Here is a 23,799-nt window from a genome sequence, read left to right as displayed (position 1 = left end):
CAAATGACTTTGCAAGGTTTCAGAATCTTGACGTCATCGTACCTGAAGTTATCATTGGGAGAATTTAGAATGATTTTTCCCCATGTTCGTAGATTTAATAATGATATCGGGTACAATATTGATCTTCAGCTTCAGAAGTTCTTGTTACTTCATGGTGAGTATATATCCTCTCTGACTTAATCAGCATTCAGTTTGTACATTTTTACTGATGACGTCATGAAACCAGAAATAACGTGTACGTGTTCAGAAAAGTATATTGAAATTTATCATAATACAAAGATGCCTTTGTTAAAATGAAACTAATGGTTTCACTGGAATGGCTGAATTTCAGAATCTTTTGTTTTTCTATTGTGACATAAAAAAATATTCACAACTGGGCAGTGTCATACGAAATAGTTTTCGGTCCGATCACCTAGCATTTATAACTCAATAAACGCAAATCTCTAGGTTTTTTCCCCCAAAAGATATCACAAATGACAAGTGACAGACTGGCAACCTACTTACCTGAGCAACATTTGTTGAAGAAGGAGACAATTAAAAACAGGTATCCGCATGAAGATCGCTTACCTAGTGCCATCGTGTGTTAGTGTGGTGTGGTTGTTTGCACAAAGATATAATCATATGTATTCCCCTGGATTGATTGATTGGTTGAATGTTTTCAGATATACTGAAACAAAGATCATATGTCCTGCTATTTCACTTTCAATATTTACATAATTTATTAGAACTACTGTACATGCAATGAACGGCCAAAGACAGTATACAGTGCCAGTCCAAAACATATACACTTTTAAAATTGGCCATAGTTTTATTCTGTAGCAATATAGATAAGATATGTTCATATGTAATTTTAGAGTAACGCTTCCTGCTTCTTTTGGTGACATTTTTACTTAGTTTTCATGCATGACTGCACAGGAGACAATTAAAGGGGTCGGGTGAAATCTGACTTGTGCCGACTGGTCAGGGCTGGATAAGAATGAGACAATTTAAAAGAACACACTATATGTAAATATAGAAAGTGAAACAGCATGAAATGTGATCTTTGTTTCGGTATACACTGTATAGGGCATGACAGGCAATTGCACTTTTTTATGGATGGAAATGTCGATTATTGCTCACCTCAATTCAACATCACCACGCAAAGAAGTAAACAAACCTAAGAGAACGTGAACGAGTAGGATAAACAAAAAATACTTTTTAAAATATATGGCTTACTCAATTTAATATAAACAACAATAACAGCAATAAAACGCAGGTTCTCATCAGCGTGAAAATGTCCAGTAAATTCCATGCTTTAATCAAAAGTTACCTCAATTTAATAGAAATACCACAGCGTTTTGCTGTCCACCGCTGATCATTCACCGATACGCATTGATGATTACCTTTTAATTATAACGAACATTGCTTTTCTTTCTATCACATGTATGAACGGAAACGTGCAAAGGAAAACAGACGAAACTCAATGTCATCATTTCAGAGAAAAAAAGAAGAAGATTTGTTCCCCATATTCAAAACACAGAGAAATATAATGTTTCAGTCTTGACTAAAATTATTAAAATCTAATTTGTATATGAATGTCCGTGTGTAATTTTTGGTTCTCACTCAGCTTCAAAGCATTCAGCATTCCAGAGGCAGCTGTAAAGATAATGGGTTCGGTTATTAAAACATGGCTAACTTTTGATATACCATGAATCAATTTCAGTATTTTTTTTTCACACGAGTGGAAGAACATCCTCGTTTAATACGTGTTTTAGTGGTGTATCAAATGTAATTTCTTTTAAGAGGAAAACATTAATCCAAGTCTTTGACTCATCCTGTAGGTTGTCTTGAAAATAAGAAATAAGAAAACAAGATCAATTATCTAGGCCTACTGGAACAATTTAAATTGCCGGACTTGACTGAAGGCGCAGATAATTATTTAGATGATGAAGTTCTCCGTAAAGTACCAGTTTGTTATTAACAGTGATAGACATATAAGGATTTTCAAATCTTGAAGCATCGAACCACCCCCCCCCCCCAAAAAAAAAAATCTCGTTCACAAATTCAGGGTTTCACTTCGGCCCAGTACCAGCCCTAATTGTGTCCAATCTCCAAGAAGGAGATTAGATATTAAAGGGCGCCATTTTAAAAGTAGCCGGCAGTTTCATGGCAAATCTAAGTGCCGTAAACTCGATATCACTTGATTTAGCCCCGTTTAAAGATTGAGCTTTTGTATTGTCGAGTACAAATTATAATTGTACTTTCGAGTAGAAAACGACTCTTAATCTACTTGAGACTTGAAAGGAACTTCCAGTGAAAACGTCAGTATCATCGAAGATCCGATAACTCACAAGTCGGAGATCGTAATTTCGATTCCAACTCAGCACATCTTATTTAAAAAAAAAAGAAATTCCCAGTTAGAAGACGATGCTACAAATATGTGAATTGTTTGCCCCCTCGAAAATAGTGGTGGCCTCGTGCTAGATCTTCCTGCCCTAAGTCTAGAGGTAGCGGGCTGAAAACCCGGCTAGATTTGTATTTTTCTTTCACTCTATAAGTACAAACGAAGCTTCATATATTTGTAATTAGAAGTCCTGCTGAAGAAGTGCCGGCGTCCCGGAGGTAAATCACGGAGCTCCTGTTCCGGCGAACCGGGTTCGAATCCAGAAGTAAACTGCTCTGCTGGTATATCGACCCGGGCGGGAATCGAACCCAGAAACTCCGGCATGAACGTCAGAGTGCCTACCACCAGGCCCACACGCTCTGCTTACATGAGGTGTACAAACGTAATATTTAACTGCATGTATTGTGCTTGGAATAATGCAAACAAAACAGTAAAAGAAAAGTCCAGAAATATGGAAAACTAAGTAGAGTTAGCGCGCATGCGCTTTCTCATGAGGGTTGAAGAAAGTACAGCTAAGTCAGCGCGTATGTCAACTCGTTCTTTGGGGATATTTCAAAGCTCAAGCATAATTGGTGACTTTTCAAATTTCTTGTAGAATGGCTAAATGTGGTTATAATTCTAGACTGAAATTGGGAGTCAAAAGAAGTGTTTGCCTTAGCTTTTATGTGTTTACAATGTGAAGGAAACACTGTGCAGCGAATTGTTGGAAACTGCTGGGACTGGCAAAATACAAACACAGAACAAATTTAAATTGTGATTTGCTCGAATGTGGCATGCTCGAATTTATTCATCACTTTAAAGTAGTGCATGGAGAGTAAGCTCCGTACTTCACGCTAAATTTGGTGAGCAATAAACTCAATTTACATATTAATAAAAGCAATGGTTTTGAATGATCTTAATATGTATAACTTGATCACCTAAACTACTTTCAACAAAGCTGTACTCAAAAGAATAGAAAGCTGGAATAGATTGTAGGTATATACACCAATTAAAAAAAAATACATCTTAAATAATTCTGCAGCAACTTGCCATGAAAATAACTTGTAATATTTATAACTCCATTAACATGATAAACTTCCTTCCAATTGTCTTCAGTGGAACTATAACAGAAATGTCGGTGTAAAAAGCTTCCAAAAGTCACGACTATTATTTTATTATTCAAGGTAGAATCTTTCACGTGCTAGCGATTCACAATTAACTTACGACTTCAAACATCGATATCAATATCACTCTTCAAGATGGAAGAATATGTACAATGCAATAGACAGGGCAGTCAAATTTATGTTACTGAAAAAAAATAGTATTTTGGTTGGAATATGCATTTGTACGATACAGCAGCTCCATAGCTCTGACTAGGCTGAAGAAATGCAAGACACGCAACTTGCACATGTCTCACGTGCATCGGGGAAACTGATTTTTCTGCTCAAGCGGTTAACTTCATCGACACCATTGGCAAGATGGTTCCACCTGAATCATTCAACCACATTACAACGAGTGAAATCTGCAGGCGTTTTAACTGCATGTTTCAAAAAGGTTAATTGTTTACAAAGATAAAAATGCAATGTAATTCGCTTTCTACACACTATTAAACTTTAGTATACGCATTGTTACAGCGCCTTTTCTTACAACATGTATATGTAAAATATATTGCAGAATGACAATAAAAATCAACAATTTACATAATTTAAAAGGTTCATCTTTCATGAAGCAGTTAGAAATTATTTACAAATTGCATATGTATTTCGGAAACAGGTGTACATGGCTACATGCACAGAGTTTCGGTTGAGATTAACCTCTAGAACTAAAATGAAAAATTTATTTAGTGCATTAAGTGTTGATTGGTGTCAGTCAGCCCCTTGTTTTGTGATTTCAATTTACCGACAATGAAAGTGCAAAGTGTCAAACAAGCATATATACAGTGGGACAAAGCATGTCATCAGTGAGGGCGCTCTATATGCTACGATGATTTATAATTGTTATGCGTGTCATTTCACAGCACCTAAGTCTCTTTTCATGATGCCTTTATTTAGAATTTATTTTTCACCATGTTGAACAGTGACAGCAGAAACGCTGCGAAGTCCCGAACGGCTGTACAAGTCTCACTTCTGTCAGCTGAAGAATTGTCTGTGGAACCATGAGGTTCATCTGTATTGGGAATTGAGTTTCAGACATGAATGTCATTAGTTACATTTCTCTGATTTTTGATGGGAGAAAATATGGAGGCTTGAAACAGAGGGAGGGGCGGATAGGACATAATAGTCCAATACCTGATAAAGGGACAATATATATTTTCATTCAAACAGGTGTTTAACCGGACAGTGCTATTGTAATAGGATTATGCCGTAAAACCAGAATGAGTGGGATACATCCGGCCCACTGTATAGACCAGATGCATGTAAAGACTTCAAATGGACATCCATTCTGAATTCATTAAAGAGCAATCTGTGCGCTTTGGGACCAGCTTTACTAGGCTTGCCTTGTCTTGTTTCATTCTATTGAAAGTGAAGTTATTGAATTGTAAATAAAGTTTACTTGTCAATTGTCTTTTTTTCACAACGAATAACCCATCAAATGTGTGTGTTATCATTATTACCTGGAAGAATAGTGACAGTTACAACACCTCCCTTCTCTGTCCATTTTGCGGCAACTGAGGTCGGTTCTCTCGGCTTGGCACTCTGATTGGCCTCGGATTCATCTATAGATAAATGACATAGCCTAGGTCATGTCACAAGTCATAGGTCACACTGATTGCAACATGTCTTCCAATCGTTTGTCACTATTCCTTTAAAACGTTTTTGAAGGATGATAAAGGAAGGGCGGTAGAAAAGCCCCTCGTTCTTTTTCAACAAACACAATAACTTTTTTGAGGATTTGAGGTGTACGCATCTTGAAGATGAAGGGGTATGGACCATGAAACCACTATTTACGATAATTAGCTGTAATCACAGGAAACCATCATCTAATCTGCACTATATCTCTTGAAATATGGGTGGTTTAAGAGTGTTGTCATTTTACTGTTAATTATTAGCAAGTTTTACACTAGAAAGATGCTGAGTTGTTCGTTTTGCCTTTCGGCTACCTGTCGGAATGACGTCCAAGCTGACATGGGAAGGGGACATGAGTTAGAAGTTTGCCCCGAAATCTTTTTAAGAGTACAAACTAAGGGTTTAGTTAAAAGCATGCAGTATTTATAGCACATTCCACCACAACATCTGCAAAATCAGCTACGGTAGCAATAACTCGACGGTTGAAGTACCATGCTACAACAACCCCTTCCTCATGTACATGTATTGATGTTTCACTTGTTACCTTGGGTTTGCATTCCACTCTCCGCATCTTCATTTCTGATGTCCCCCTTCACCAAGATGAACATGATTAAGACAGTGAGTAGACACGCTACAGGAACGATATACGGGCCATCCGGAAGCTTTGCTGTCGATAGAGCTATGGAATCGTAAGGTGCCTTGCCTATAATGAAAGGAAGAAAATGAAAATGCGGTTTAAGGTATGCTGTTGTATCCATTCGCTTTCAGGATAATCATCCTACAAAGCCGATGGAACGTGACCCGACCAATAGTATCACCACAACATCAAGTGGTTGACGGAGGTTCCATAGACTTGCTGTTGAGTTCATAACAAAATACTTGTGCTTGCCTTCTGTAACTTTGCCTTTCTTTGATTAACTATATCAATGGGACTAGATGGCCATACTCTTTCGTGATATTCTAGTTCTATCTCACCTTGGAAGATATCACTTTCCTGAGGAATTATTTCGTCACTACGGCCAACCTTCCCACTGGTCGCACTCTCCGTTGTTGAGCAAGGCACTATCAATAAAATGGATTGAAAATAGACAGAGTGAGTCTGATGTTTTATAACACAATTCAACAATGACTGAATAAGCTGGCTATCAAATGCCCATGAAGAGGACCTTGTTCAGGTGGATATCATTTTGACAGAAACATGGAAGAGTTTAGCACGAAAAAAAATCAAAAATTAATTGGTGAAACGTAAACATGGAAGTATACACGCAAACAAACATCTTTGAGCGCTACAATCAACATGCGCACGAACGTGCCGTTTGTATGTGAATTACCTGTCTTGGTGATGTCATAATATGCACAAAACAGACCCGGCTGATCCGTAAAAACATGGCACCAGAAACGACTAGTTGGCATGTCTAATGTGTTCAAAACCAACGAGCCACCATCTGTGATGTTGTAATCGCCACGGTAGTCATCCGATACCATTGCCTCCCCATCGGAGAACTTCACACCGATGATGCTGGTATCCATGGTCTCTTCGTTGCCAAGGGACCAGTAGACAGTGGCAGCCTGTTGGTCCATGCGCAATGCGGGACAGGTCATCGTCACGTGTCCTTGCCCTCTTTCGAGAATGAGACCAGTATTTACATACAGTGCATCGTCCACGATTGGAAATTTGGGACCTGTGGGAAATATAAAAGAATAAGTCTGTATCAATAGGAAGTTCGCAATATTACGTTTGTAGAGGAGGGGTGGGCTGTACATAATTGTGTACACGGCAAAATATGTGTTTTGCCTTAACTCCATGTGATTCTGATAAAACAATAAAAGGTTACAGTTTGAACTAAACTTAGTGCAAATATATGGGAGTCCAGAGAGGCCACATAAAGCTTATTCTCGATCATAGCCCCATCTAAAAACACGTTAAAATTGTGCAGCAGCAGGATTCCAGTCAAACCAGTGAGTTTGGCGGTTTTGAGACATCATCTTGTATTGAAAAAAAAAACCCACGTTTTCATTTTGCCGACGCGCATGGCTACGGCGACGCGCGCGCATACCAGAAACTGGAGACTTTTTTTTGGCCTAAGGGACACCAACATGAAACGTCAAGGACAATGTCCTTTTTCCATAAATAGCGAAAGGGCATTTTTAGGGAATGAAAGAGTTTAGATATTGAAACCTGTGGAGATTTTAGTCCATAGGAAAGCAAGAGTGATTAAGTGGGCACTGGCAGACAAATTCGTATTGGTCATTGGGTGGAATTCAAACAGGATCCAACAGCCTGGAGAAGAGGTTAGCCACCATAGAAGTTATTGTGTAATTAATTGACAGTTATGGCAAGTGATACATGCAGATGCCTTACCTAACACAGTAACTCGCACTGATCCTTTCCTTTGCACCCCTGTTGCAGTCGGCACCACACCGCACATGTAGTCTCCATCATCAGCCGCTTGAACTCGGTTTATGACCAACCCGTGCGAACTGGACATCCAGTAATGACGACTCGAAATAAAGTTAGTGCCAACTGCTGGGTTGGCGAATCGGGTTATGAGTTGGCCTCCTTTGAACCAGAAGACTAAACTCACGGACTCCCCTTCCCTGTAGCTTGTACACTGAATGTGATAAGTTTTGTTCCGTTGTACGTAGGCATCGCTTGTTGTATTATACATGGCCTCTTTAAAGCTGGGGACATCGGCTGAATGAAAAAAATGAATAGTTTTACAATGGAAAATAGTAACCAACCACAGGAGCTCCGTGTAAGAAGAGATTGTGACATCAGTAATTTTGTTTTATTAACAAAGCAACCAAGCAAGTTCCTTGATTTCTTAAAGTCATATTTTGAAACATTATACTGACAAGTTATTCCTGCTGAGATTTAAAGCGGGGGAAAATCCGGGTGTGTATTTTTTTAAAATTATTATACTTAATATTATAATTATTATTATCATTATTTAGTTTTTTGGAGGTGTGTGCGCTTCAAGTGCTTTATTTTCACATTAAACCCGCCCCTATTTTAATGCAACTGATTATTTTCCTTTGAAATTAAGCTTTGTAGGATGCCATGATCCAGTGGTTACGGTGTTTGATTCATGTACGAAGGTGCGTGGGCTCAAACCCTGCCAGGAACATGGTGTTTGTGCCCTTGGGCAAGACACTTAACTACAATTCCCTCTCTCCACCCAGGAGTATAAATGGGTACTTGTGAGGGTTGAGGACCGATTGAGCGCTGATATCGGCTGCCGCGTGGTATCATGACCTGATGAACGGGGTAATAATTGTAAAGCGCTATGAGATTGTTGATACGATGGAAAACGCTATATAAGCACGATTATTAATTATTATTGTATATATAAAATATGGGTCAAATGCAAACAGGAACTCGTTTTATACGTTGGCATAATTTGGGAAAGTGCACTTGGACAAACAATGTGATAGTAGTAGTATAAACCATGTACTTTAGCTGTGACGTCATGCTGATAAGCAGTGGCGTAGCCAGGAATTTTTCAGTGGGGGGGGGGGGGGGGGGGGCCTGGGGGGCTGGATCATTTCATGGAGGGCGTCATGTAGGTCAATGATATATTTTTTTTAGAAACTCAAAATCTCAGTGGGGGCGACTTGGAGGGGGGCGACAAGGTTTCATGGGGGGGGGGGGTGCCCCCCACGCTACGCCACTGCCGACAAGGAATTTTATATGTCAACACTCTTTGAAAAAAATTCCATATTCAAGAGATCAACATGGAGTGCCGAAGAAACCCGTTTGTTTAAAGCTTGCATCACGTGACAGCCAAATGCAATGTGTAAACAAATGCCCCATCGTCTATACAGGCCCAAATCATTATACTTGCCTTCAATCAATAAAAGTATATACTCACTTAGAACAGTGACGGAAACCAACTGCCTCCTCTGTAACCCAGTAGCGCTGGGGACAACACTGCAGACATATTCCCCCTGATCTTGTAAGTCGAAGTGACTTATAACCAAATCATGCGAGTAGGACATCCGATAACGATCACTCCAAGCATAACTACTGCCAACTTTGGGATGGGTGTAGCGGGCTAGGAGTTGTTCCCCTTTGAACCAGAACACCAGGCTCACTCGTTCACCCTTGATGTAGCTGGGACACCGGATGTGCTGAGTATGACCTCTGGGAAGAACGACTTCGTTCGGTGAGAGGTAAGTCGGTAATTTGACATTTCGAGCTGCAATATAAATCGAAGTTTAAAGACATCACGTACTATATTAATCTGATTCTAAAGTAACATCGGTGTTCCCAGTTACTTAGCTTACTGATGTTGCCAATGACCTAAGGGAGTTTAATAGAGGAAGCCTAAAACTCCAACTACAGTTTATTACTAGTCCCAAGGGCCAGCCTCCTATTCCTAGATGTACAACACTCACTCACAATTGTGAGCTAAGCAGTGCTATTACATAAGATTACCCCATTGTGCTTATTGACACCAGTCGTTGTATTTTGTTCCTTACAGACAGGTACGTTTGGTTTTATGAAGCCATATTTTTGAATATCGGTGATAAATAATTGAATCATATAGCGCTATTTTATGTGATTTATGTCGACATTTTACACAAAACAAATCAATTCCGACGAAAATGTTGATTTTTTGGAAAATATTCAAACACGGTCAATTAAAAGATAAATAAAAAAATCTGACTACTTGATAATCCCCTCTACCGTTATTTATAAGTATGAATTTTGAACCTCTGAAAGAATGTTCTTGTCCAAAAAATGGTCCTCAATGTAAACTAAAGACATCTGAGAAAAGACGGTTGTTTTATGAAATCACTGTTTCTATACTCTCAGAGAATATATTTAAACATTCCTTCGAGAATTATACAGTACTTGAACTAAATAGTAATACAAAACAACGGCTCCCTAGTTAAGTGGTCTCTTTGACAATAAAATGCAAAGATATCTTTTTTGAGTCACATCATCGGTGTCAAATCGGCAGCCCCTTAATACGTGTGCAAATAACCCTAGGAGTAGCACATGCGCAGTGTAAAGTCGGCTGATTAAACGTATGTGGGCGCTCATACACTTGCAAACCACACCTTCAATTTTTATTCTGCTTTGTGGCGTTATCATTAGGAAAATACGCCTCATACTTGCTTGTGTTTTATCTCGACTAATATTTAGTTGTCGCTAGATTTTCCTTCTTGCACGAACGTTAGTCAGTATAGTCGGTGAGTACACACCATTTTTCAATTAATGTTCTTCCCAGTGTTTCTATTGTAAATAGACTAAGCGGCAAATCGCAGGCACTCAGCCCATTGAACCCTACATCTCAATCCAGACATCATGTGACGTTTATATCAATAACGAAGTCTGTTTGCATATTGTTGGCTACGGAAAACGGCGTCTATTATAACTGCGCCACATCACTGGTTTTGACTGAAATTTGCGGTGATCTGCAAGGTCACGGAAGTACGTACTGTACGTCAGGGAATGATTACCTGATGATCGATTTTCTCAGACGCTTCTACTATACTTTATCACGGTACGGATGCCTACGCACGATTCAATAGCGGGTGCTGCATTCTACAGAGTTTGCTACAGGTATTTCTCATTTTGTTTTGGTGTATGCATGAAACACGCTTGTCATACCTCTGTCTTTATACTGTATTTTCATTGGCCCAGGACGATCACCTGACCGGGCGATAAATATGCATGGCACACTCCCGTTGTATATCACATTGTGATATCACATGCATGTAGACTAGTCCCCGCCCCACAGTCCAGACCATTATGCGCAGACCGCGTTTAAACCAGACTATACTTGTACTCACTGGTACCCCGCAGTACTTTCACGTTCCACAATATAATGTACATGTATAGCAGTGAGGGAGCAGTGCATTTGCAGACGCTATTTACTTTAATTTGGCGGCCAGCGACGAGCGGCATTAAGATTATGTTTACGTTTTGACTGACTCTAGTAACGGTGCCTAGGCCTTCAGAACTTCGGAAATGCAGAGCTGACACAGTTAGTTTTTTCATATACGATCCTCATCAGCCTCAACATGTCAGCTGAGCCCGGAGGCACAGATTCTCCGCCCCAAAAAAGGTTTTTGAGCCGCTCCAAACAACAAATAAAAGATTTAGCTTTTGAACAAGACTCATCGAACACCAAACGTTGTACCGACTACGCAGTCCGCGTTGTACGAGAATTCTGCGAAGAAACGGGCAAGGACACTCCTTTCGAGACACTTCCTGTGAAAGAACTGGACAGTCTTCTTGAAGACTTTTTTGGAAACGTTAACAAGAAGAATGGGACATCATACCGCAGAAATGGCCTAAGTGGAATCCGTTACGGAATAAGCCGACACCTTAAAAAGCATCGGGGGATTGAACAGGTTTTTATTCATTGTCCCTACCACTATAAAATATGCCAGGGGATAAGATTTGTTTTTTTTATTAAACTTGTAAAACCTTTACCCCAAATTTCCCTGAACTTAAGCTTGTTTTAATGTCCCTACATCTATATATGTTGAAAGAAAAGTTTTCAAAGATTCCTTCAGTTTGCCACCCTTAATTTCCCTTAGAAAAACAAGTAAAACACATCATCAAGACAGAGGTATGTCAAAACATATGACGTTTTGAACACCCTCGGGGACGCATAGCACCCTCGGCTTCGCCTCAGGCGCTATGCGTCCCTCGGGTGTTCAAACCGTCATATCACACATCACATCAGTCAACAACTGTTAAATATCCCTGTAGGTCTAACAAATAACGATTTCCGACCAGGTTGAATGCTGCTGTAATATTAAATGAAATTTAAATTAAAAAGACACAAGGTACTATATTAATTTGATACATATATCGGTGTTCTCATTTACTTAGCTTACTGATGTTTACAATGACTGAAGGTAATTTAGTATAGGATTTCTGAAACTTCAAGTACAGGTTATACTAGTCCCAGGGGACAGCCTCCTATTCTCTCATGTACAACTCTGATTTACTAACTCACTCTCGCTTGTGAGCTAAGTAGTGTTATTGCATAGGATCATCCCGTTATGCCAATTGCGACCAGCCTTTTTTCTCCAACAAACATGTTAGTTTGATTTTATGAAGCCGTATTTTTGAATACGATGAGAATTGATTGAAGCATTAAGTGCTATTTTTAAGTGATATTATGTCGAAATTTTACACAAAACTAATCAATTCCGACGAAAAAAAGTGGATTTTTTAAAACAATATTCCAACGCAGTCAATCAAAAAATCTAGCGAAAACTTGTTCACAAGTCTGACTACTTTATATTCTCCTCTACCGTTATTTACAAGTATGAATGTTAAACCTTTGAAACTATATTCTTGTCAAAAATTGGTCCTAAATATAAACTAACGACATCTGAGAAAAAAACGGTTGTTTCATGAAATCACTGTTTCTACACTCTCAGAAAACGTCTTTAAACTTTTTTTTGAGAAATAAACAGTGATTAAACTAAATAGTAATAAAATAACAACGGCTGCCTAATTAAGTGGTGTATTTAACAATAAAATGCAAAGATATCTTTTTGAGTCACACCATCGGTGTCAAATCGGCAGCCCTTAATACGTGTGCAAATAACCCTAGGAGTAGCACATGCGCAGTGTAAAGTTGGATGAAACGTATGTGGGCGCTCACACTCTTGCTCTTGATCCAGCAAACCACACCTTCAATTTTTATTCTGCTTTGTGGCGTTATCATTAGCAAAATACGCCTCATACTTGTGGTATGAGGCGTATTTTGCTAACGATAAAGCCCGGTTCATACTTCACGCGAAAGCTTGTGCGAAGCGAAATTCATGTCGTCAACAATGGTGGACGCGCTTCGAATGTATTGTTGACGTCACGAATTTCGCTTCGCTTTCGCTTTCGCGTGAAGTATGAACAGGGCTTAACGCCACAGAGCCTTGCTGGTGTTTTATCCCGACTATTATTTAGTTGACGCTATATTTTCCTTCTCACACGAACGTTAGTCAGTCTATAGTCGGTGAGTACACACACCATTTTTCAATTAATTTTCTTCCCATTTTTCTATCGTAAATTGTGTATGTATATAATTCTTGTGTGAAGATATACTATGGACTTCATTTGATAAAAATGCAATACTTCTTTTCAATTGTAATTTTTCTTGATAGAGAAATGTTCTCATTATTAAAGGAAATATACATCATTTGCTATTGCTGTAATTTTCAGAAATGGATGGAATTGGGGGGTTGGAAATATATAACAAATATAGTTACACTGACTTTTTTGAGGTTTTGGGTTCAAAAATGCTATAAAAACCAAGAAAAACAATCATTTTCCTGTAGTCTGGTTCCCTGACTCCTATTAAGAAGAAACAGAGCAGTTTACATACATTGGGGAATTGTAAGGTCAGGGAACCAGTCTAGCTGGCTTGTACCCGTTCATAGGTGTGTAATTGATTGCAAACAAGTGCGATGGTCAATTGGGGCCAGTATTTAAAAAAAAAAAGCCAGTTTTTTCCAACGCTGATCGGCCGATCAGCGTTGGAAATTGATACAAAAATACCACTTTTCTTGAAAATGACAGTATACCAGGTGCCATGATTTTACAGGATGCTTTACACTGTCATTCACTAACAGTCCAGCAAGGTATTTCAAAATGATTTGTTAGTTTTATTGTTTGATGTTTGCAAATGTTGTATTTTCCCTTTAACAGGAAATAAATTCTCATTGAGTAGCACCATGATCTTCTGGCACATTCGACCATAATCTTGAGGTTTAATAGATGGCCATAAATGTCAATAACATGTCATGATACATTTTGACACATGTCGTTAAACCTTTGATAGAAAACAATATTGTTAAGCTCTTCCAGGGTCTAACAATGCTACACATAACTAGTTATATTGCCCAAAACACTAAAATGCTGAATTTGTAATACTAAGTAATTAGATAAGTAATAATGAACTAACAAACTGTCCATTTCGCAGAATTACGTACGAATTGACTGTCGTTTTTTATGTATATTCTAGCAAACTAAACATTGTACATATCGTCGCTTTGCTCACGAAGTGACAAAAACCTCAAAATTTGACAAAAGTTCATTCTGAGATAATCGCATTTGAAGTTATTCATTTTTTCAAAGGACATTTTCGACCATTTTGCAGTAACAGAATTCGGAAATTTTTACATTGTCCGATAGGATATGATTTGCTCTTTGTTAGTTCATAGTTGTTTGTTAAAAATAGTTCGTAATTAAACAGTAATTCATTAATAAAACTTTTTTGCACTTCGTGAGAACTTCAGAACTTTGGCTCCCATATTTTGCCAATTACTTTGTACACAGTTTTTGTCACTTCGTGGGATCATGAATCTTTTTTTCGACGCAACAAACTTGTTACTTTTGCGCGTCACGACAGTTGAGCGCGCGCGCGTCTGTTCTTTTTCAACATCGTTCGCCCGCGCGTGTATGCTTCCATCCTGCCGCGAATAGACCATTGTATAATTTCTGGCCCTGCTCACGAGGTGACTTTTTGTCACTTCGTGAGAACATTTTACACTTTTTTACACTTTGTGAAAATGAAAATCACCGATTTCAGGCTTTTTGTTAATTGTTTGTTTACAATAATTAAGAAAGTAAACAATATTTTGCCTTGAAACTTGGTCAAATTGTTCCTTGAGACAACTATAATAAAATGGCTAGTAAAACTCAAAATCGAATAATTATCGATTTTGGAGGTTTTTGTCACTTCGTGAGCAAAGCGACGATATATGCGAATAAACTGTGATAATTCTATTCCTCTTTAGCCCGAAGTTCATTCTCCTTAACTGAATCAACAATGGTTCTTAATGTTTTTAGCCATTGGACCAGCTTTAATATAAAGCTTGACTTCTCTTTTTTTTCACTGAGCAACCAACATACTATACAATTTTTTCAGTACATAAATTTGGTGAGCGCAGGATAGTTTGGCTTTGTACCAATTATTAGCCTACCTTGTAATAAAGAATGGAACATTGTAACGGGAAATTCGTTGAAATCATGTTTGAATAATATTGTGTCGAATCCTCAATAATGAACAAGAAGGCAAGAGCTTTGGGATCCACATTGAAAGCTTGCATATGTTTGTCCAAATTTATACCCTGATATGCATGCCTAATCTGCAACCTACAACAAAATTGATTAACTAACCGCCACACAAGCTAACCAGTTTGAAGACGAACCATGGCAATAGTATTGAGATCCAACCGTTACAAGCCTAAGCCTATATCGATTGTTGTATACATGTATATAAAATGAATGATTATCTCAGTCCCGTACTTACCTGTTCTCGTAAATCTACTTGCACCAATTGGATGTTCGTCTTCTAAGTAATGTAAGGAGGCACATGTTTCAAAAACGAACAATGCAACCATTACAATTGGAAAATTAAGATCCATTTTAAAGAATTTCAATTTGAATTTCCCACGTAATTTGCAGTGCAGCCGAGTGCATAGTCTGGTTCCCAGCCAAAAGATTCTGACTAATCCCGATGAATCAGGATTAGTCGGAATATTTTGGTCTGGGAACCAGACCACCGAGTGCCGCTGACATGTATTTCAAAATTACTATGTTACATGTATTAACATCAACCGTCAAGCATGGAAATGAAACAAAGGTCATGCAGATGACACTGATCGTTATATATTTCCTACTATTAACTTTGATTTGTATTCCCCCAGCATCATCAGGGAACAGAGGTATTCCAAATTGCTCTGGATAATGATTACATTTTTCATGCAAAAAAGTTCACTATATCATGTAAGGTCTGTAATCGACCATTCATCGACATAAAAAGAAACACACCACATTATGTTAAACCATCAAATCGTGCAAAATACGATTTTATTAAAATAATATTGTTCAATAATTATTACCGTTCAAAACTGCACCAACAAAAAAACACGGTTGCTTTTAAGGCGGCAACTCGCAGGCCTTCAACCCATTGAACCCTGCATCTCAATCCAAACATCACGTGACGTTTGTATTCTAGGCCTATTAATAACTAAGTCGAGTCTGTTTGCACTGTTGGACTACGGAAAATGGCGCCCTGCACCACATCACTGGTTGTGACTGAAATTTGCGGTGATCTGCAAGGTCACGGAAGTACGTACTTGTACGTCAGGGAATGATTACCTGATGACCGATTTTCTCAGACTGTTCCACAATACTGTATCAGCACAATTGCAGATGTCTAAGCACGATTCAATAGCGGGTGCAGCATTCTACGGAGATTGTGACAGGTATTTCTCATTTTCCTTTCATGTATGGATGAAACACGCGTATGTAGGTCTAACAAAAAACGATTACCGACCAGGTTGGATGCTGCTAGTTTACATGTCACCAATACGTCAACAGCCAGTCTGCACGTGAACGTAGTGAATAAAACTGCACATGTTGAATGGGCATAGCTACTACTTGTTTGCAGCTGCAATACTCATGATTTTAGACACATCAGTACCTGACGTTTTCACAATACAGTGCAATGTAAATCGTTCAATATTGTATATATTAAAATCCATTGATACGTATTTAATACACACACACAATTGATTCAGTCGATAAATGAAGGTGACAATTAAAAATTGCACTGAATTAATAATGCTACTGAATATCATCACAAATATTTTCAGATGCGTCAATAAATCCATGTCTTGAAACAAAAGATTACAAATTAGCACTGTACAAATTATTCAATATTCAAAATATTAATTCTCATTACAAAGTAGCCTGTTTATAACGCGAACATCTTACTGGCTGATATGTGGGAAAAAAAGGTTTATGTATAAGTGCAAAATATATATTTTCGCGTTTACATTATACATTTTTATACAAACGCGGAAGTGAAACGTTTAAGTAGAAGGCTCTTCCTACTTTGACCCACGCCTCCATCAAAGGGGGAAAAGGCGATATATGATATTTCATGTGCAACAAATACTTGTAGATACATCAATAACTACCTTACTGTTGCAACAGAGTGAAACAGACTGCAGTGAAAACTATTCAATATTCTACATATTAATTTGGTCCCATTGCTAAAAGCCAAAGTCGAAAAGAAACTTACTCGGCTTAGATGAACCAGAAATAGTGTGTGGCACGTTCCCGCGACACTGGAATTACCCGGCGGTGGAGCTTTTTCATAAACTTCATTTGAATTTACAGTATCATCATCCTTGTACGTATTTTACTATGTTGTATGTGTAAACGTCATTCAAAATGTAATTACAAAGTCTACAAATACCGTCAAAATAGTGCGATGAAAAAGAAAAGTGTCTTTTGGCTATTCATTTGCAAACGAATCTTTAAATAGTTAAAAGGTGAAAATATTTACTTGTATTTCCTAAAAGTAAATTCCAAAAAAAATGTCATGCAAAAAAAAGCGTTCAAGGGAGACTGTGAAAGGGAAGGTATTTCTCATTATTGTTCACAATTACAATTGTGGCCTGTAGGTCTATTAAATAACGATTGACAATGACTGTAAAGGTTGAATACTGCTAGTCTGCATGTGACACTAATGAAATAGTCACCAAATACCTGTCTGCGAAATGGATAAATGATTGAATGAATGAAACTGCACACAGGTTGTGGAAGGCGATTTCGATAGGTCAAGGCAAACAGTCCGCCTGAGACACCATGCTGTTCCGAGCATTTTCAACTTCCCATAAAGGTAGGCATTTTTCTTAATTGACCACTAAATCATGAAGGGGGTTACATATGCACATGTACTTGGTGGGTATGCACACAGACTGGATCTCTTGACTCTTTTTTACTACACGACCTGTATGACCTACATGTTAAACGAGGGGACATTTCAAACGTAAAATAAGCTGAGTCGATCTGTTGTCACGTTGCTGACAAATGTACAGTTTGATATGCCATTGTCTTGATGTTCAGTTTCTCACTGGGTGAGTGTGTCAATGTGGAGATGTGGGTTCAATTCCCACCCTGTTTCTCAGAAAAAACAGGTAGTTCAAGGACGAGCACCACAAAAGCCACACTTCATAACAGCTAGATGAATGAGGAAAATTATCCTCCAAATCCATAAATATACATCAATGTACGTTAAGGAAGGAGAAAAATTATATGTTGATAGGTAAGCTTAATTGAAGTACTTAATAATAATTACATAAACCTTTTTTTTTGGTTACAAAAGTTTATTTACAATTACAGGTGTTCATTGACAATTGCTGAACATCAAAAATAATTATTGAAACAAAATAAAGCCATTTGAAAACCAACCCTTAACTTGCGAAATTGCAGATTAGAGTTTTCCTTTCTTCCTTCATTTAACAGGCAAGTAAGTTTATTGTTTCATGTTTTATTTGAGATGAAGAATAAAGACAGTTTTTAATGAGGTCCATTTTTTCGCGTAGTACTTCCCACATCATAATTACACGAGCTATCTGCACTGTAAAAAGTAAATTGTTTTCTAAGCCATGTGCGGCTTGTGCGCCAAACAAAACTACTTGTTACTTGGCACCCCCCCCCCCCCTAAAAAAAAAGATGTGTTACATTACTAATACTATCTGGGATGACCTTCTTATTAAAATTAGTACTTGAACAGCTCACTAAATTTCATTTGAAAATGAAGTGCTCATTATACATCAGCACTCACTTGTCATAAAGGATTATTCGAGCTCATTCGCTGAGTGTTCGCTGAAAAAAAACACGTGCAATTGAATTCCAGCGGTCGATGAGCAGTATTTAAAAAAAAATCTTTGCCTTCGAAAATTTTGGAGAATAATTGTCTTCGCTCAAATTGACTTAATTAACAACTTGGTGCATTTTCAAGGAAAGCATCACACAATTTACATTGCGTGTGCTCTTTGATCAAAGAAAGGTTGTTTTATGATCAAAGGAAGCCCTTCCTGCCAACCGTCAACTGTCGCGATTTTATATTGTCTCGATATTTTTTTTTTAATGTCGTTTCCATTATTTGTATATACTATAGTGACACACAACAAGGAATTTGGGAAATCCCAAATTCGTGAGTGCACGTTTTAAGATACTTCGGGTACATAGGCCGACACTGAATACATCGGTAGAGGGCCTAGGCCTATGTCAATTCCATTATAAGCTGTGAATTAAGTTTAATAAAACAAGGACATGTTTTTCCCACCTGAGACCATGGCAGCAGTAACAACAATATTGATAAACTGACATGACTGAAGAGTACTCATTTTCGTACGTTTCCTTGTCAAATGGCCATCAGCGATAGAACGAGTCATTCCAAAGTACTGAGCAGAAATTACTGATAAAACCAAACCACAGGACCAAACTAGTAAACATAATTCATTTCCATTCAACCATGCATGTAGCTATGTACATGTATATCACTATCACCTAAGCTCGTGTATGCCTACAAGCCTACATCCGTACATGGATAGTTAGATTCGCACTTCACGCACAACACCGTTTAGGCATTTAATTGGACGATTGCTGCAGACGATTTCCGGGTTCAATAGTTCAAACTAAGACAACACAGAGAGGGCGCTATGAACTCATCCGGCAAACGTTACAGAAAGAATGCAGTAGTCAGACGCTACTTCTTCGGTTGTGTACGAAGTCTTTGAGCCGAGTGCATTTTCAAAGAATTTTCTGACAAAATTGGAAATGTTTCTCAGTCCCAGATTCATGTCTTCTCAACATTGAGTAAAATATGATGAAAACAAGTGGCGTCAGGATAATGCAACATTCCTCCATTATCTATGCAAACGATAGGAACTGTCGGTTTGAAACAATCAATTATTATTATTGGTCTCTTGAACAGGGGATTTTTTTTCACAGGTATTCACTCGGTAAACGGATCGAGGGGTTAATAATGTATGTAGTTATGAGTTAATCACCAGTGTATAGTTTCAGTCTGGGAAACTGCATGACTGCCTTCACAAATGACTCAAAGTGAACTCCATTGGTTGTACATTGCTTGTTCTGATGGTGCTTAAAATCAACTTGACTACTTACACTGTAAAAGTTATTGTTAAGATCTACGGTATATTAGTTTACATTCATGTGTGCCAAACGATTGCAAAATGTAACATAAATTACAAGTTTTTCCACTAATAAGGAAGCGGAAAGGTCAAATAACAGCTTTTGTCCTGAAATATTGGTAATAAAACAGTCCCAGTAACAATTCTTGTTATTGAATACTTAATCAAACATAACAACATTATGGAGATTGGTATTTCCTTAAATATGACTTGAATTAGCCTAACTTTGTTTTGCATAATTTTCTGTCAATCTATGTCTGGCAGAAAAGGCTAAGTCCAACTTCCACTTACTACACGATCGTAAATTAAATTTTTACAGAAAGATATTTTAAAGATTCGAAAATGCAATTGATGAAAATAGAGCTACACATCCCGATGTTTTATTAAATAGCCTATTTTCATTAGAAAAAAAGTTGAATGAAAACATACTTTTTATTTTCATTTTATTTTAAATCTTTGGACAACAAAGAAGTAAACATATCTCATTACCAGGGGCTGCCCAGGGAAGAGCAAAAGTTAACTGTCATCAAAAGATGTGCTCTCCCGAACCCCAGCCAATATATATATGTATATATAAACTATGCAATTTACAAACAGAAATATACGCACAAAAAAATAAAGTCATAAACCTTAGTCATCAATGTGTCATCAATCTGCATAGCTTGTATGTATAGGATATAGGGATACTGGGGTACTTCTTTGCCCCAAATCGTGCTGGATATATACAAATGTTGTAACAAACCAAAACTAGTTGTTAAAAAAATTGTCATGCAATGGCATTTGCTTCATATACATTAGGTCGAGTATTTACATTGTTGCCGTGCATCCTATTATAATATGTACATCTATAGAAATCAAGGCAGAAGAATGGCAATAATCGCATGAACTATTTACATAGATTTTTAAAAGCGGAGCAGTTTGACATTATTTACAAATAACACGTTTACATACACCAAATTTTGGCCGATAATAATTACTAGTAGGACGAAGTAAATTGCAATCTTTATCAATGTTCGACCCCTTGCTGTTTTACATAGAGGCTCTGCATCTTCCTAGGGACTTGCCTTGTGAACACATGCCCGTTTTCAAGGAAAAGGATCTAGGAAGGTGTGGAGCCGGATGCAAGTACGTCTTCACCAGTAAGAAAGACAAGGATGATCAAAGGAAGAAGGTGCATCCCCGGCGATGAATACGACATGAATATGTCAATTCTATAAATTCTGTCAACGTTTTGAAATGTACATGTTCGTTGAGTTTTAGTAACGAAACAGGTTCTTTTAATTTTCTGCCATAATTAACACACCCTTTCACCACATGTCTCTTTGAGGATTTAAACTCCCCCCCCCCCGCAGCGTCTGAAGCTTACTGTCAATATCATATTGAGGGTTTCTTTCATTTATTTAGCTGCGCTGCTATCGTTTGTAATTTTTATAATAATTCCTCTCATTCTACCTTTTGTGTAGATTTCGTTTTGGTTTTTAGTCGTGGTTTGTGATTGTAATCACTTATAAGCTATGACTTATTTTATTTATTTATTATCCACACAGCAGAAAAAAACCGGCCAATTACAGGACTGATTGTTTAAATTTTGGAATTACGATAATGGAAATATACAATTATAATGACTGCCATTTAGTATTTTATATTAAAACATTTTGGAGTCGTTTAAGGATTTACTTCTTCAAAAGTGCTGTTAATAATTATTGATCACTATTCTTAAATGTACATGTACACTGTCCTCATCAAATTAAAATGTACGGTGGCCCTGGAACGACATTTTAATATTGACCTTTTTAATATGAACCTTGTAACTTCTTAATATTGACGTTGTACCTTCGCAATATGCACGTTGCACGTAGCTTAATATTTCAATGTGGAAGTTGTTCCTTCTTAATGCGAATGTTCCAAATTGTTAATGCTCACGTTCGATCTTGTCAATGTACACCATTGATCATGCTTGATGTCAACGTTGCACCTTGCTTCTTCGCAAAATGAACCATGTACCTTCGCATTGTGAACGTTTGACCTTGTATCTTGTTAATATCATTGTTGAACCGTCCTCCTTCGCAATGTGAATCATGCATTATAAAAAGTACGAAGTCCTTGTCAAGCCCTACAGTTAAACAACCAGTTATGATGGAGTTTCAACAGCTGTTTCATGTCACTTAACCTGGTTCTACCTTGTAGTGATTTTTGTCATGAATCAAGGCTCTCTGATTTATGTCACATATCTTTTATAATTCATGTTCAGGCTAATGAGCGCTGTTTCACTAGAAAAGATGTGTTCAATTCATGAGACTAATTAACTTCTTGACGGTATACTCTCTGCCAATTACAATAATGCAAAACAGTGTTCTGTGATCACGTTAAGAAGGTTTTTATCATAATACTTTACATCCTTCAAGCCCTATTCAGATTTTTTTTGTTTTTAATCATAGTTACGGGAGATTTCCGTCGAGATCTGCGTATTTAATTAGTATAAGAGTATGATCTTAAGATGTAATTGAAAGGAACATCATTTATATGCGGTGGTACCGTTACGAAATAATATCCACGTCTTATAAGGCATGACAACAATAGTAAGGGCATACATTGGTATTTATTACTTCGGGGAAATATCGGGGATTTCACCAACGGTCCCATTTCCGTCAATCATTGTAAAAGCGATAGCGCGCGGGGCACGGGTGGCTTCGGTCAATTATTTAATTGTTTATTCAGTGCATACACCTTCAGCATACTCGAGCTTGTCTAGGGGCTAGACGTTTTTATGGTTGAATGCGCAATTACCCACTGCAGCGATAACCCGCCACCGCGAGAGAGCGCCGCATCACGACCGCACCGTTGCGTTGAGTGCGAATCACGTGTTGCCGGGGCACCCTATTCGAAGTTGTTTGGAGTTCATGCATACATGACTGGTCGTCAGCCAATTGCGAATATTCTTCATGTTGCGGTCAGGCGCGGATATCCGGGGAAAGGGAGGGGGGGGGGGGGTATGTAGGGTTCGACTTAGCAGTAGCCCGAAAACCAAATGCTCGTCAAACAGCGGGGATCCTCATACTATTTGGTAAGGAGCCCTGTTGGCGAGTCAAAAATTATTGGGATATGGCAAAGATGAAAGTACAGGAAGAAAGAAATCATAACATTCAGAAAGCGAACCGGTATAAATTTGTGTATAATAAACGGTTGAAATGATTAGATCGGGTTATTTGAAACAATGACAAATTTGCTTCAGGATGTATGTTTTTACATGTATGCCCAACCTTGGGTTATGGTTAGCCTGAACATGAATTATAAAAGATGAGTGAAATAAAAGAGAGAGCCTTGAGTCATGATAAAATCACTACAAGGTAGAACCAGGTTAAGTGACATTAAACAGCCGTCAGATTGAAACTCCATCATAACTGGTTGTCTAACTGTAGGGCTTGACAAGGACCTCGTACTTTTTAGAATGCATGATTCACATTGCGAAGGAGGACTGTTCAACAATGATATTAACAAGATGCAAGGTCAAACGTTCACAATGCGAAGGTACATGGTTCATATTGCGAAGAAGCAAGGTGCAACGTTGACATCAAGCATGATCAATGGTGTACATTGACAAGATCGAACGTGAACATTAACAAGTTGGAACATTCACATTAAGAAGGAACAACTTCCACAATG

General features: G+C 38.0%; 2 protein-coding genes across 2 annotated transcripts in view; both read right to left on the bottom strand.

The window, feature by feature from the left end:
- The window catches only part of LOC119728803 (tyrosine-protein kinase transmembrane receptor Ror-like), a 28,962-nt gene extending 28,385 nt beyond the window's left edge, over positions 1-577 (bottom strand). Inside the window, exon 1 of the mRNA XM_038201239.1 lies at positions 505-577. Within this exon, the coding sequence (XP_038057167.1) occupies positions 505-577 (73 nt within the window). The remainder of the gene's footprint in view (positions 1-504) is intronic.
- Positions 578-5,681: 5,104 nt separating this feature from the next.
- LOC119728729 lies at positions 5,682-15,522 on the bottom strand. Its single transcript, XM_038201120.1, has 6 exons — positions 15,432-15,522; positions 9,021-9,347; positions 7,511-7,843; positions 6,480-6,830; positions 6,124-6,210; positions 5,682-5,851 (listed from the first exon to the last, which is right to left on the bottom strand). The coding sequence occupies exons 1-6, from the start codon at positions 15,520-15,522 to the stop codon at positions 5,682-5,684; spliced, it is 1,359 nt and encodes a 452-aa protein (XP_038057048.1).
- Positions 15,523-23,799: the final 8,277 nt, after the last annotated feature.

Source organism: Patiria miniata, unplaced genomic scaffold (assembly GCF_015706575.1).
Source record: "Patiria miniata isolate m_02_andy unplaced genomic scaffold, ASM1570657v1 HiC_scaffold_1, whole genome shotgun sequence".
NCBI classification, from domain to species: Eukaryota; Metazoa; Echinodermata; class Asteroidea; order Valvatida; family Asterinidae; genus Patiria; species Patiria miniata.
The sequence above is the reverse complement of the archived record's forward strand: the minus strand, read 5'-3'. Positions and strand labels throughout refer to the sequence as shown.